Source organism: Lagopus muta, chromosome 20, assembly GCF_023343835.1.
Source record: "Lagopus muta isolate bLagMut1 chromosome 20, bLagMut1 primary, whole genome shotgun sequence".
NCBI lineage: Eukaryota > Metazoa > Chordata > Aves > Galliformes > Phasianidae > Lagopus > Lagopus muta.
Window position 1 is genome coordinate 9,834,803 of NC_064452.1, and position 14,338 is coordinate 9,849,140.

At 56.4% G+C, this 14,338-nt stretch overlaps 2 protein-coding genes across 2 annotated transcripts; both read left to right on the plus strand.

Annotated features, from left to right (window-relative positions):
* The first annotated feature begins 5,649 nt into the window (after nucleotides 1-5,649).
* LOC125703025 (N-alpha-acetyltransferase 38, NatC auxiliary subunit-like) lies at nucleotides 5,650-7,419 on the plus strand. Its single transcript, XM_048966978.1, has 3 exons — nucleotides 5,650-5,774; nucleotides 6,416-6,581; nucleotides 6,779-7,419. Exons 1-3 carry the CDS (start codon nucleotides 5,760-5,762, stop codon nucleotides 6,886-6,888), a joined length of 291 nt encoding a protein of 96 aa, XP_048822935.1. The 5' UTR covers nucleotides 5,650-5,759; the 3' UTR covers nucleotides 6,889-7,419.
* Nucleotides 7,420-8,886: 1,467 nt separating this feature from the next.
* Nucleotides 8,887-11,794, plus strand: LOC125703184 (sperm acrosome membrane-associated protein 6-like). Its single transcript, XM_048967318.1, has 7 exons — nucleotides 8,887-9,088; nucleotides 9,569-9,643; nucleotides 9,883-10,026; nucleotides 10,275-10,298; nucleotides 10,382-10,459; nucleotides 10,600-10,703; nucleotides 10,805-11,794. Exons 1-7 carry the CDS (start codon nucleotides 8,887-8,889, stop codon nucleotides 10,889-10,891), a joined length of 714 nt encoding a protein of 237 aa, XP_048823275.1. The 3' UTR covers nucleotides 10,892-11,794.
* Nucleotides 11,795-14,338: the final 2,544 nt, after the last annotated feature.

The window sequence follows — 14,338 nt, forward strand, 5'->3', positions numbered from 1 at the left end:
TAGCAGCTAAGAGGTAAGATTTTAGGGATAGATTTCTGAAGAGCTGGAGGCTGGCTGAGAGGCCTAGAGATGCAGAGTGCAGAAGGCCCAGAAGGTACTGAGGCCTGAAGTTTTGGGGGCCAAGGAGGCTCAGAGACCTTAATGGTTGTGTAGAGTCTGAAGTCTTTGAGGCTTAAGGGGAGGCCTAGGGCCGAGGTGCCTATGGGCTGGGCTGGAAGCACTGAGGTTTTGAGGCCCTGATGCACAGAAAGGGGCCAAAAAAGAGACCTAAAAGAGTCTATGGGCATTTAAGGTACAAAGGAAGGCTTAGAGGCGTAATGGAGCACAGATGCCTGCAGGCTGTCCTGAAGGCCTAGAGCTGCCCAGGAGGGTTAGAGGCCTTAAGGAGAAACAGCCTGGAGGGAGGCCAAGAGCCTTGCAGCTTAGCAGCCCTGAGGCCAAACTGAGGCATGGAGCCAAGAAGGAGGGAGTCTAGGAGATCAGAGGCCAAGGGGACCTGGGGGCTGAGCGCCCTGCAGCCCTGAGGTCTGGACACCTGCAGCCAGGAAGCCTGAAGGCCTAAAGGCTGGACAAGAGGTCTTGAGACAAGGGGCCAAGAGAGCTGGAGGGAGGGCAAGGGGCATCCAGGCACCAAGGAAGGTGCAGAGGTGTGCAGATCTAGACACCTGCGGGAAGGCTTGGAGACAGGGGGGTCCAGAGGAAGGCCAGAGGACTGAAGGCTTCCCTCCTGGGTGCTTAGTGCAGCTGTTGGTGCCTCTGCCAAGAGCCCAGATGGGAATTCCTGCAGTGCAACAACATTGCTGGCACCAGGAGGCAAACGGCAGATGCCAAAGCAAGGCAGCCCTGCCATCAGGTTTCCACACCACAGTTTTCCAGATCACATTTAAACAATAAAAACATCAGATCCCTTCCCAAGACCATGGCCACTTCCCCAAACTGCCTTTGGCTCCAATTAAACAGCAAAGCAAAGAAGCATTCATACCAATTAGTTCTCAATTGTACAAGTGTGTAATACTCTTTTGCAATTATCCAGTACTCTCTGTGAAACAAATGCAGTGCACAAATGTAAAGTACAGATAAAGACTTTGTATTTCTTCTTCCCGTTCAGCTGACAACAGATGAATACAAAGGAAAACGAATAGACAGTGGGAGCAATGCATTTGAGTCAGCCACCAAACTGCTGAGCACCGCCTGCTCTCAGACATTGCCTCACTCCGCCATTCAGCTTTCCCCAACACACAAGCGCTTCCAAAAACAAATTCTGACACCTCTTATGATTACATTTCTTTATGCCTGTGCCAAAAGGCTGCAGGAAACTAGCCTGTCAGCTCCCAGGAGCAGTCTGTTTGGCGTTGACAGAACACAGATCTCTGTTTGGCCATCCCAGGGCTGTTTCTGGCAGCACTGCAGTGCTGCATGCTGCTCCATCTCCTGCAGCACGGGGTGCAGCACAGCTCCCAGCATGCAGGGCTGCTGCTCCCTGTGGGCAGGGGCCACAGCTCCAGGGATGAAGGTGTCCCACCCACCAGCCTATTGCCCCTGCACCTCACCCCCCACACACTACAGCCCTGCACTGCAGGACATGGCTGGGCATTGGGCTCAGGCTGACGTGGTCATGGATCTGCACCATGGCACTGCCACTGCACAGGAGTTCTTGTCCATGGCATGGTCATTCTTAAAGCCCTCTTTACTTCTGTCTTTAACAGACTGGTTATCCTTGGGGTACTCAGCTTCTGAGCTGGCACCCAGGGGTGGGAGCAGAGTAACTCCCTATGACTTGAGTGGAAAGAGTGAGCGACCTGCTGCTCCACCCATCTGTGGGGATGGATGGGAACAGGCAGAGGTGACGGCCAAGATACTCTCCACTGTTTACCAACAGTCCTGGTGAGCTGGGCATGTTCCAGGCAACTGGAGATTGCTAATGTGATGCCCATCTACAAGAAGGGTCAGAAGGACAATCTGGGGAACTATAGGCCCATCAGCCTGACCACGGTATAGGGAAGGTCATAGAGCAGATTGAGTGCAATCACACAGCATGTGCAGGACAATCAAACCTGTTTAATATCTTGAAGATCAGCACAAGGAGATTAAGTGTACTTGCAGTAAGTTTGCAGATGACATCAAGTTGGAAGGAAGCATTATCTGCCTGAGGGTAAGAAGGCCCCATGGAGGGATGTGGACAGGCTGATCAATGGGCAGAGGCCAATGGGATGAGCTGCAACAGGACCAAGTGCCGGGTCCTGCACTTGGGTCACAACTGCCCCATGCAGTGCTATGGGCCTGGGGCAGAATGGCTGGAAAGATGCATGCAGGAAAAGCATGTGGGGGTGTGAGCTGATACCCACTATGAGCCAGCAGCGTGCCCAGGGGGCCAAGAAGGCCAACGGCATCCTGGCTTGTGTCAGCAGTGCTGCAGCCGGCAGAGCAGGAGCTGCCCGTCCCTCTGTGCCGGCCCTGGTGAGGCTGCATTCAGTGCTGCGTTCAGTGCTGGGCTCTCACTGCAAGAAAGACGTGGAGGCCCTGGAGTGTGTTCAGAGAAGGAATGGAGCTGTGAGGGCTGTGGAGCATGCGTCTGATGGGAGCGGCTGGGGGAGCTGGGATGGGTCAGAGTGGGGCAGAGGAGGCTCAGGGGAGACCTCAGTGCTCCCTGCAGCTGCCTGAAAGCAGGTGGTGGGGAAGGGGGGAATGGGCCTCACCACCCCGAGTGAAGAATTTCCCCCTCACATCTAGCCTACGTCTTCCCTATTTTAGTGGAGAGATCCCCCTTGCCTGTCACCACTGCTGTCCTCTCCCCACACTTCAGCCTTACACTGCCACAGGGCCTCACGCAGAGGCTATCCATCAGCTGCACAGCCGCTGGGGGATGGTGGGCATCCAAAGGGAAAGGCTGTAAGACACACACCTGTACCCAGAGCTGTGCGAGAGGAAACAAACCAACCTGGCAGACACGTGGCAGGTAGATCATGGCCTGACAACTGCTTTATGGATGCTGCTTCCCTGGAGAAACAGAGGTGGATGCTGCCAGCTCCCAGGGGACAGCCAGCAGAGGGCCAACTGTGACCTGGAGTGCCCCGTCAGTGAGGGCACAGGGCAGGGATTCCTGCCAACAGGGAATAGGGGATAAGACTGCAGCATGCCTTCAGTTGTGTGCTCCTGCTTGCAGAATGCCCACCATTGCAATCGTGAATAAAATCTGCTTTTATCAGAGACACTGCCCTGATAAATTACTTCAATATTTCCGACAGTTTCAAACTAAAAGAGGGGAGGTTGAGATGAGATGTAAGGAGGAAATTCTCCCAGAGGCAGTGAGGCACTGGCACTACTGCCCAGGGTACTGAGTGCCCCATCCCTGGAAGTATCGCAGGCCACAAATGAGTACTTCCCCCCAAACCTGTTACTTGCCCCCAAAATCGTTATTTCCCCCAAAACCTCTTATTTCCATGATAACACATTATTCCCCTGCAAAAAGCACCCTTTTTTTCCCCCCAAAATACATATCTTTTCCCCACAAAGAAGTGTTTTTCTCACTGAAATGTTTATCTATTCCCCAGAACATATCGTTTTCCCACAGCACGCCACTTTTCCCAAGACATGTTACTAGTGGATACAATGGGAGGGGATGGGACCACCAAATGCAGCAGAAGGGCAGAAGAACTGGGGGGCAAAGAAAGCAGTGCAGAGTTGAGGGAATGCTGACACAGGGGAGACTTAACGGGGGGGCAGAAAGGAGAGCCTTTGCAGTGCCATTTTAGAACATACAGAAGAGCCATCACATCAGTTACCTTTGTTCCAGTGACCAGAATTAGCATATCCCCAACAGACACACACATCCCACAGAAAGGTGTTAATTCCTGGGAGGTACCAGGTTTTTAGAGGGTTGCCCACCGCTGTCGGACACCTCCACAGATGGGAACAATTTTAGTAGGGTCACGTCTGGCTTTTCATTATTCTGGGGGACTCTCCATCACATGCAATCCAGTTTGCAGCTCAGATTCTCTCCAGTGGGTTAGCTCTGATAGTATCTCAGCCTTCCCTTAGGCTCCCATCCTTAAGCTCTCAACCCTATCATCACCATCATTAATTTCCAGACGTTCACATTTTTTTTCTTAACATATAGGGCCACACCACGGCGTCTCCTTATTTGCCTATCTTTTTTCAAAAGTTGGTAATCGTCCATCACAGCACTTCAGCTGCACAAGTCATCCCAGCACGTTTCCGTGATGGCCACTAACAATAACTGTCTGACAGCACAATGGCTTCCCGCTCCTCCTGTTAGTTACCTATGCTGCATGCATTAGTGTAAATGTCCCTCAGCTGGGCCACCTTTTGAGTGGCAGAAGGCCTAACACCTCTTGACCATACTCAGGTGTTTCCATAGTAACCAACCTCACACCAACTCTTGTGTTGATCGTGCAAAAAGGTGTGTGACCCTCCTCCTTCACCACCACACAAGACTGTGGGATCTTACCAGCACATTCCTTTCCCACAAGAGCAGGCATGTTACATACAGGCTCATTTCCAGTGACTCCAGTTTCACTTCCACACCTCTTCATATCTAGTTCAAAGCTCTATAAATGAATCCCCTTTGCCTTGCCCCCCACGGGGGGGTTGAGGACTCCTTTTGGTTTTGAGGCCACCCAGAGGCATTGGTGGGATCTTGAGGGAGGTCCTGAGGTCCTTACTTTCCCCAGCATCACCAGAGGCCCTAATGCAGTCATGACGAAGCGGGAGGGGACAGGCGCAGCCTGGCAGCGTCACTGGGGCCGTGTTCTGCTGTAGGGTGAGGTGGGGGCACAGCAGTGTTGGAAATATCCAAATAATTTTCTAGGGCGGTTTCTCTGATAGAGCAGATTTTATTTGCGGTTGCAATGGCGGCCTCCTGCAAGCAGGAGAGCCCCGAGAAAACAGTGTTCCATTTTTTATGCCCTATTGCCCGCCGCTGATCTCTTTCTCCCCTGGTCCTCACTGGCTGAGCACTGCAGTTTCACACTCTTTCGCGACGCTTCACCAGTCATACAAACACCAAGTAGACACAAATCTTTGCCATCCAAACACAAGTGTCTTAATTGGTTAATTGACTTCTAACAATTGCTTTCTAAATAAACATTTGGTCATAACTTTTCGGATGGAGAGGACGGAGTCAACTACAGCTCCTTACAACGAGCCCATCAGCAGGGGGGCTCAGATCTGGGGGTACCTGAACCCCTGCAGAGTTCCTAACGGCGCCACCTGCAGGAAACCTAAAAAGCAGTGAGACCACGGCAGGAGCTGCGCTAAGAGCCCCAAAACGGCCAGGCTAAACGAAGGGGCTTCAAAAGGGAGCGCCACCAAGCATGGCGTTCCCAGCCCCACTGAGCGATGGAGGTATTCCACAACGGCCGCGAGCCCCGGAGGTCCCTAAAAACAAAAGCAACACACCGGGACATCCAACAGATGGACCGAGAACCCCCGATCCATAAGGAGACTCCCTGCCGCTCGGTGAACCCCGGCAAAAAGACGCGGCCAAAGAGAGGGGGGAAAGAAAAGAACCGCCTCTCTGCCACCCGCTGCCGCGGCAACACTGCCAGAAAGCAGCGCCGTTAACGACAACGCCGCCGGAAAGCGATGCCGTCTCCATGGCAACGCGGCTGGCAGCGCCCTTCCTGATTGGCTGACCCGAGAACCGCCCCCCCTCCTTCCCCCGGCGGCGCCACGGGGCATGCCGGGAAGCGCGGTCCTTCCGCCGCCGCGCGGGGGCTGCTGGGGAGCGGTGCGGTTCTATGGCGGAGCCGGCGGTGAGCGGGGAGGCCGTTCGGGGTGTTGTGGGGCGGGATGGGGGCGCCGGAGGCTGTAGGTCTGTAAGTTCCACGGGGCTCTACGGGGTGGGGCCGCAGGCGGGTGCGGGCGGGCACGGGGCGGTCCGTGGGGTCGCGGAGCTGTAGAGGCGGAAGCGGTACGGGAGCTGCTGGGGTCCTGGGAGCTGTATGGGGGCTGCGGGGTCCCGTAGGTGATCCCGTAAGCTGTGCGGGTCCAGCAGGCAGTGCCGAGAGCTGCGGGCTGCTCGGCGGGCGCTCTGGGAGCACGGTAAGCGATCCTCCGGGTGAGCGTCTGGGTTGCGCTGTGGGGTGCTGGGAAGCGTAGGTGTGCTTTGAGGTCCTGGGAGCGACGGAGTGGGAACAGTGGCCCTGCGTGCGAGGTGCAGAGATGGAGGGGTGCTGCGGCAGCGGTGCGGGCGCTGCTGGGAGCCGCGGGCGTGGCTGTGGCAGTGCTGCAGGGGGCCGGCGAGGCACGGAGAGAGCGCAGGGTTCAGCAGGCGGTCCTGGGAGCCGCAGGGGCGCGGTGGGGTTGTGCGGGTGCTCATGGGATGCCTGGGGGGTTATGGGTGCTGCAGAGGTTCTATAGGAGGACCGTGTCCGACCCGGCTTCCCCCGTGCAGCCTCCCGGAGGGCCGCAGCCCCGCGCCCGGCGCCTGGCGGCGCTGCTGAACCGCAGCCTGCGGGTGCGCATGTCGGACGGGCGCACGCTGGTGGGAGCCTTCCTCTGCACCGACCGCGACGCCAACATCATCCTCGGCTCCGCGCAGGAGTTCCTCAAGGCTGCGGGTACGGGGCCACGGCGGGAAATGGGGCCGCAGGGGCAGTGGGGACTCGGGGTCGGATGGGGGTGAGGGGAGCGATGAAGTGGAGGCAGTGATGGGGAGGGCGGTTGGGGTACCGGGGGTGATGGGAGCGGGACCACGGGGAATGGTGGGGATGGAGACGTGGCGGTGAGGCTGACACGGTGCTGCTGTCCCCTGCAGATGCGTTCCCGGGCAGCGAGCCGCGTGTGCTGGGCCTGGCCATGGTGCCTGGGCACCACATCGTGTCCATCGAGGTGGAGCGCGATGCTGCCGCCGCCCTGTGCTCCTGACGGCCCCACCGTGGGACGGAGCCCTGAGTGTTGTGCACCTCTCATGTGCCCCAACGGGTGATGGACGCCTGCCATGCAAAATGAACGCCGGGACTGCGGTCCCCACAGCCCCGGTAGAGCTCCCGTGGTGGTCACGTGTCACCACGTGATGCCGTCATTCCAGTCCCCTGCAAAGCAGGACGCAGATGCCCCTTCCTCCCCCAAACACTCCGTTTTCAGCCTGAAACAGAGTTGTGCAGGTTAATTTAATCTCGGGTGCAAAAGGTTTCAGTGGGCGAGAGGGAACACGCGGCAGTCCTGGTCCCTCCTAACTGCGATAAAACGCCGCGGCCAAGGGGGGTCAGGGAGGAACAGGAACAAGGGGGGGGGTGCACAGAGGGTCTGGGGCGGCCACAGGGAGGGGTGGGAGGGGTGGGAGGGGGCCGCTGATGGCGCCATCCCCCCGGGTTGCGGTGACGCTGAGACGCAGCCCCCGACAAGTGGTGCACCCAGGGACCTGCAGCGGGAGTCAGGAACCCCAGGGCCGCCCTCCCCCCACAACAAGGCAGCCCCCACAGCACTTCATGTAAGGGTTAGAAAAAGATGCAGAAATGATCATTTACAAAATAAAGATCCCCAAAATGCCCCTCCGGGATAGTTTCTGGTTGAAATCTGAGAAAGGTCTGTCAAAGCTCCCCCCGCCTCCAAGGTCCCTCTTAATGCTTTGTGGGTGAGGACGGGGGCAGAACGCACCCCAGAGCCTCCCTGTGTCGTGGGGGCATCAGGAGCTTCTGCGATGAGTGGGAAGGGTTGAAGACCGATTTCTGTTAACAGCAGAAAGTCTGCGTGCTTATGAAGAGGTAAAGCAACTTATTTATCACTTTATTTCGCGCTTCATTCAAATATTTGACTGAATCCTGAGTTCTGGAGCAGGTCAAACTGGGCCAGCAGTAAGCAGACAAGTACGGAATATTTTCCAGCAGATCGTAACGTGTGAACCACGGGAACGGCTGTGACCTGCTGGTAGGAAGAGCACACCAGACTCCAGTCAGAACATGAGAATCCGGCTCTGTCCAAGTCCCAGATGCGTGGCCAGCAGCCAGAAGGACTGAGCGCGTGTGCGCAGGGTGACGCTGCCGGTCAGTTGAGAGCAAACACGTGGCTGAAGAATCTGATGCTGATCGGGTGAAAAGACTGCTAACGTGAGCCCATGTTTAAAGACACAACCACAAACACAGGGTTGCCCCAGTGACCCCTGCCAGGGCCCGCAGATTGCACCTGCCATGTTAAAGCATCTCCACAACAGTGTTGGGAAGTGGCTGCTCCACATTTTCCCGCTGTTTCTGGGGCTTGTCTGTGTTCCCTCTCTCTCCGTTACTGTTTTCCATTAGTGGGTTTCCATACCCACCTGTTTGTAGGTTGTTTTCAGGTTTCAGTGTTACGCATTCCTATGAAAACCCGGGTTGCTGTTCTGTCCCTCGGGATGGAACATTCCTCTGTGTTGCAGTCTCTGGGATTTGTGCTTCAGCACAAAACGTGGAACGTGAGCAGCTCAGTTCCAGGAGTGTTCCAACGCTGCACAATGAGCGCTGCCTCCAAACACAAAGCAATTCCTACCATTCCAGAGACCGAGCACTTTCAGAAGTTATGTAGGTACCTTGCATACAGTTGGGCACCAAACCAAAAGTGAATCTTGTGTGGATCTCACCAGCTGGGATGTGGAGATCCAAGAGCCTGGGCTGAGGGTGCGCAAGGAATAAGCTTGTAGGGAATGGGGGGAGGTGGGTGGCAGTAATTAAGTGTCAAGAAAGAGGGTGTTTGGAGATATCAGTAATATCGGTGGGGACTGAAGGCAAAGAATGTGAGGAGATGAAAATGAGGAAGCGAGAGCTCCTCCATTTCCAAAAGCCACATGTCAGAGTGTCTCCATCCCCACGGGAGGTGACCCGGGCACCTGGGCCCCACCTCGGAACCCCCGTTGCCTGGGCACCCAGGCAGGCCGTGCTGTGCTCTGGGACCATGGAGCGGCGGTGGCTGCCCCTCCTGCTGCTCCTGGTGCCCTGGCTTCCGGGGCTGCTCCCCTGCCTGCTCTGCTTTGGGCCCCCCATTCAGTGGGCCCGGCTCTGCCGTGAGATGGCCAGGAGCTCTCAGGACTCCCAGCACCAGCACTGCCTGGAGGCCCTTGCAGAGGCTGCTGTGCCACTTGCCCCCGTCACTGTGGGTGGGTGGTGGGACCCCAGGGATGCCCACCCCAATGGGACCCTCTGCCCCCGTCCTGACTGGCACCCGAGGGGCCACCATCTCAATGGGACACTCAGACGAGCATTCTGGGGGCCCTCAAGCATGCCACAGTCTCCCCAGTCTTGAGGTGGACTCCCCCAGGCACCCCTCAGACCCATCTGGCACTCTCCCAACTCTGATATGGATCCCGGGGATCTCTGGGAACGCCAGACTTGCATGGAACACTGGATGGATCCCGGCCCTGGGCAGGGGTACAGTGTGGACTTCCAGCAACTCCCAGAGCTTCCCAAGATCTTGGGGGGTCTTCAGGGATGCCTGGCCATTCCCAGAACCCCTTTGCCCTGACCTGGACTCTGGGAATCAGCCCTGAGCCCTCCTCCAGTTCTTACTGGAACCCTCCAGCCCTGAGCCCTCCAGTCCTGACCGTGTGATGGTCCCAGTGCCCTTGTTGTGGTCCCAGGAGCAGCACAGAGCGAAGCACTGCGGAAGATCGTCATGGATGCCTTGCATTTACTGGAGAAGCAGAAGGACAAGAGTGAGCAGGGATGAGATGTATGGGAGGTTTGGGGCACAGGGGACGGGGCTCAGAGGACTTGGATGGGGATCCATGGAATATAGGATGTATGGATTTCAGGCGTGGTGTAAAGGCATATGTGGGGAATCCTGAGGGTAGACGGGTTTCAGGGTATGGAGAGTCTGGTGCTTTGGGGGATATTTAGGGGCATATGAAAGTCTGGGATCCAGGAGAGTTGCATGGGGAATGTGTGGGATGAGTGGGGACACGAGTCTTGACACTGGAAGATTTGGGGGTGGGAGCACTGTCTGACACGGACATCTGTGAGCCTCCAGAGCCTTTTGAGGTGTCTCTGCGGGAAGCCATCCAAATGATTTGGGTGAAGCTGAGCCAGCTGGAGCAAGGTATGGGGCCAGCAGGGACCCCCATCCAGGACTCCCCCCCCATGCGAACCGTGGGACTCCACCCCCCAGCTTCCCCACATGGGGCACACAGACACCCCTCTAGGTCTCCACCCTGGGCATCCCTTCCCTGGAGGCACCCCCAGGGACTCCATTCCAGGGCTGGACAGGGGCTGAGCCCTTACAGCTCGTCACAGGGATGAGGACCCCTCGCGATCCCCAGTTTAACAATGCTTCCTTCCCCCAACCAGCTCCTGCCTGCATCCCCCCCTGCGGTGAGTTCTCTCGTGTTTTGCCATCCCCCCCCGTCCCCAGGTTCCCCCCTACCCCCTGACGCTGCCAAGCACCTCCTTCCCAGGGCACCAGCCGGCCGCGCGCATCTTCCAGTGCTCAACCTGCCGCCTCGTGGACTGCCAGTTCCCTGTGGACTGCCCAGGTAGGGGGCAGGGGACCGGGACGTCGCTACCCAGGCCGCGTGTCTGCCCACGCCCGCCGCGAGCACCGGCGGTCGCGCAGCGGCGAGGCGGCTCCTGCAGGTGCATCAGCGCAGGTGAGCTCAGCTGGCAGTGCTCCCAGTTCAGGACTTGTGGGTCCACGAGGACGAAGCCATCACGCTGCACTGCGACGTGCCCTTCGCCGTCCCGCCGGAGCTGCAGGTTACGTGGATGTTTGCCAAGGATGTAAGCAGCAGGGAACTCCTTTGGTTCCCATCTTCCGGGCCTTGCCAGCAGATAAGAGGGAGCAGGGAGGCGCCCACTTGTATCTCGCCTTGTACCTGCAGGGTACAGTGGGATCATCCCCCAGTCTCCCACGGCAAGCTGGAGTCACTTGGTCACAGGCTAGATCTTCCGCCAGCAAACGGTCCTGAGCACTCTCTTGCGAAGGCAAACAGCTACAATTGTCCACACAGTGATGTTGGTTGCCCCACGGCAACACCCATCACTCATCTCCTAGACAAGTCAGTCTCATCACAAGAAATGCGCCTGGCAGCAAGCTTGGAGCCAGAACAAGGCTGCTTGAAACTGATGTGCAAGCGACCGTTCGTGGTGGTGAGGAAAGAGAAAAGAGAAAGGAAGAAAAGAGAAAAAGTAAGCGGAAGGGAAAAGAGGGGTGGGGAGGAAGGGGGGTTAAACGTTACACAGTTGTTAGAAAGGATTTCTTGGGCTTGGTTACAAAGGTTGCCCTGATGCGTTGGACTTGTTCATCATCAGTTGAAGTGGTTACAAAGCACATGGAGGATACAAGTCCTTGTATAAGTTGAATCCACCATGGAACCACGCAAGGAACAAACACGAGAGTGGCAACGGCACACAGAATAGGAGGCGTTTCACCCACGGGCAATTTGTTTAGCAACCTCTTCATTGCCATCCAATTTGTAGGCAACAATTAGAGCCACCCAATTTGCCACAGACACCACCCGGTGACTCCTCAGCAGTGATGGCACCAATGTTACGCAATGAAGAAAAGGTAGAAAGTGAAAAGGGACAACCATACATTTGGCAACAGCCATGCATTGCACAAGAACCAGTAATGACAAATCAGTAAGCCAAACAAACAGAGCTATTTGGCTCAGCTGCTTTCCCCAGCAGCCAGGAACTCCCAGCGGAAGCCAGGATCCAGGTGGGAATTCTTCAGCAGAGCTGTGGTGTTTCTCAGGAGCCGTACAACAGCACGCTTCAGTTAATTCACCAAAAGCGTACCTAGTCCAATCTGACAGTATGTGGACTTGCCATGGAGTGTTCTCTGAGATGATTTCGTGCCATGAGAACTCTCCACTTGAGCGTTTCCAAAGCAATTCAAATGCTGGGAGAGTGAAATCCTAGCTTGGCAAGTTTGAGTACTGTTACAGTCTACAGAGGCTTTCACAGGAGAGCGTGTGCAGGATAGCCCACAGGAGGAAGCATCAAAGAGGAGTAATCCCAGAGACGTACACGTCTCCTACCAAAGCTTAGGCGCTTTCCAACAGCCACGCTTTGGATGGAGCTCCTGGACTGGTGTGACACTGAAAAGCATCAGTGCAAAAGGCTTTATGACACGTTTCCTTTGTGCCCACGTCTGACAGATATTAGATGGGTCCCCTGATTCATTTCCCAGTTTGTTAGGAATTTGGAAAGGCTGCGGAGGACTTACATGCCAGTCATGATCAGTTTGATAAAAAGGGGTGAAAGAAGGGCTCAAAAGAAAGGCTATCACTGTGCAGGGAGCACCAGGAAGCTAGGATGACCTCTAAGAACTCTGAAGCCAGTTGTGAAGTTTAACAGGTCCGAGGACCGATACCAATCACCACCCACACCCACAGCAACGCAAAACATAACACTGCTGCAACCAGAACGTGTCATCAAGAGGTGTATTCAGGATTCTAGCGTGATCGCATCTTCTGTCACAAACCACAGCTGTTAAAATCAGCTATCAGCCTTCCTGTGTCCAATCCAGGTCCCACGGGGATCTTCTGTAACATACAACAAGACACCGACTCGCCCTTCTGGGGCTTTGTTAATACGGCTAACAAAGGAGGGCACAGTCCAGCAAGTGTTGCTTTTCTATTCCTTTCTCGGGATGTCTTTAGCCTTCCAAGCACATTCGTTCAGGGATTCCATTAGGGTTAGGGAAACTGGCCGCAGGTTAGCCGGGTCAATCGACACAGGCTGGCCAGGGAGATAAGAGGCTTTCCCTAGCTTCTCAGCCACTGAACCGTGACTCCCAGGGATAAGTGGCAAGAGTGGTGAGGCCTTTGCACAGAAGGTGTTACATCGAGGATCTCTTTGTTTCCCTTGGCTGTGAGCTTTCTCATGCATCCACCCCTCACCTGGGAGGGGCAAAGACAGCAGCTTTCTAATGGCTTGGAGAGCCGCTCGGGTTCCTCGGGAGAAGCCCTCGCACCTGGGCTTTTGCTTTCCTCCAGATTCCTGAGCTTCTGTTCCGGCCACCGCTCAACGAATGCCTCTAACCTGACAGTGGCTGCTCCGTTCATCAGATCTCGTGGAACAGCCTTGTGCCAGCCCAGTGTCCAGAGACAACTACGCTTATGATCGATATTTCGCCTCCCTGCTTTTACTGACAGTGAGACCCTCCCAGTCCCACTGAGCTTTGGGCTAGGTGGCCGGGGGGCAAGGCTGGCCGCGGCAAGCCTCACTTCCCTTGGCTCCAATTTCCTGGAGGAAGAAACCGCTGGAAGAAACCATATTTTCTCCCGTAGTCAATTGACTCTTGGGCAACCTCCCCCCACGTCCGTGCTTTGTATCCCGACTGCAGATGGTTAGAGGTTACAGCCTCTTCTAACAGTGCCCGGCTTCTTTCTCCCTGAGACGTAGCCTGTATCTCATCTTGCAGTTGTGTGCCTATGGCTTTCAGTGGTTCTGAAGCGCCCAGGTTAAAGCAGGCATCCTCTCAGGATCAACAGGCACCATCACCGGTGATTCACCGTGTGGCTGCAGCTTTCTATCATACGTCGTTTGGAGGCAAGCAGCCTTTGGGGCACTCTCTACTAACTGATCAACTGTTCCAGTAACAGCAACTCCAATAGCAACGGGGGGGGGTTGCTGGCGGGGGGAGAAGCTGAGAAGCGAGACGACTCACTCCTGGCTTCTCCATCGCGCTTGGCACAGCGAGCGTTTGTTCCGCACCTGTCCTGAGAATAGGACAGTACGGTGGTTGTTCTGAAGCCTGGACCAGATTGTGACGGTTCTATTGCGGTGCAGAACCAGGACTGCAGTTCAGCACGGGGCGATGCCCCCGCAGCACTGCCCGTGGCTCAGGGCAGGGGAGGCGTCCCTGCGGAGCTGGAAAAGAAGCGCGCTGGAAGCAGCTTGGGCGCCCTGGGTGAGCTTTGGGGTCCTGGGAAAATTTGTGGCCAGCTGAAGGGCTCTGGGGAGTGTTGGGGGGATGGGCCCCTGGGGATTTTGGGGGGGGCAGGGGGCGAAGCTTGGGGCGTCCTGGGCATTTTGGGAGGGTTTTGAGGAGGTGTGGCGGCATCCTCAGAATAACGGGGAAAGGCTGCACAGCTCGGTGTTGCCATCGGGGATCCTATTCTTCTTCAGGGTGAGGCGGGGGTGCGGCGGGATCCAGCAGTGAGCGCTCGCCGCCTGGAAGGCCAGCTGTGTTCTGGGCTGCATTAAAAAGGGGCGGCCAGCGGGGAGAGGGAGGTGGTCGTCCTCCTCTGCTCGGCTCTTGTGAGGCCCCATCTGCAGCGCTGCGCCCAGGCCTGGGGCCCCCAGCACAACGAAGACGCAGAGCTCTCGGAACGGGTCCAGAGCAGGACCGCTAATAGGATCAGAGGGCTGGAGCAGCTCTCCTATGAAGAAGGGCTGAGGGAACC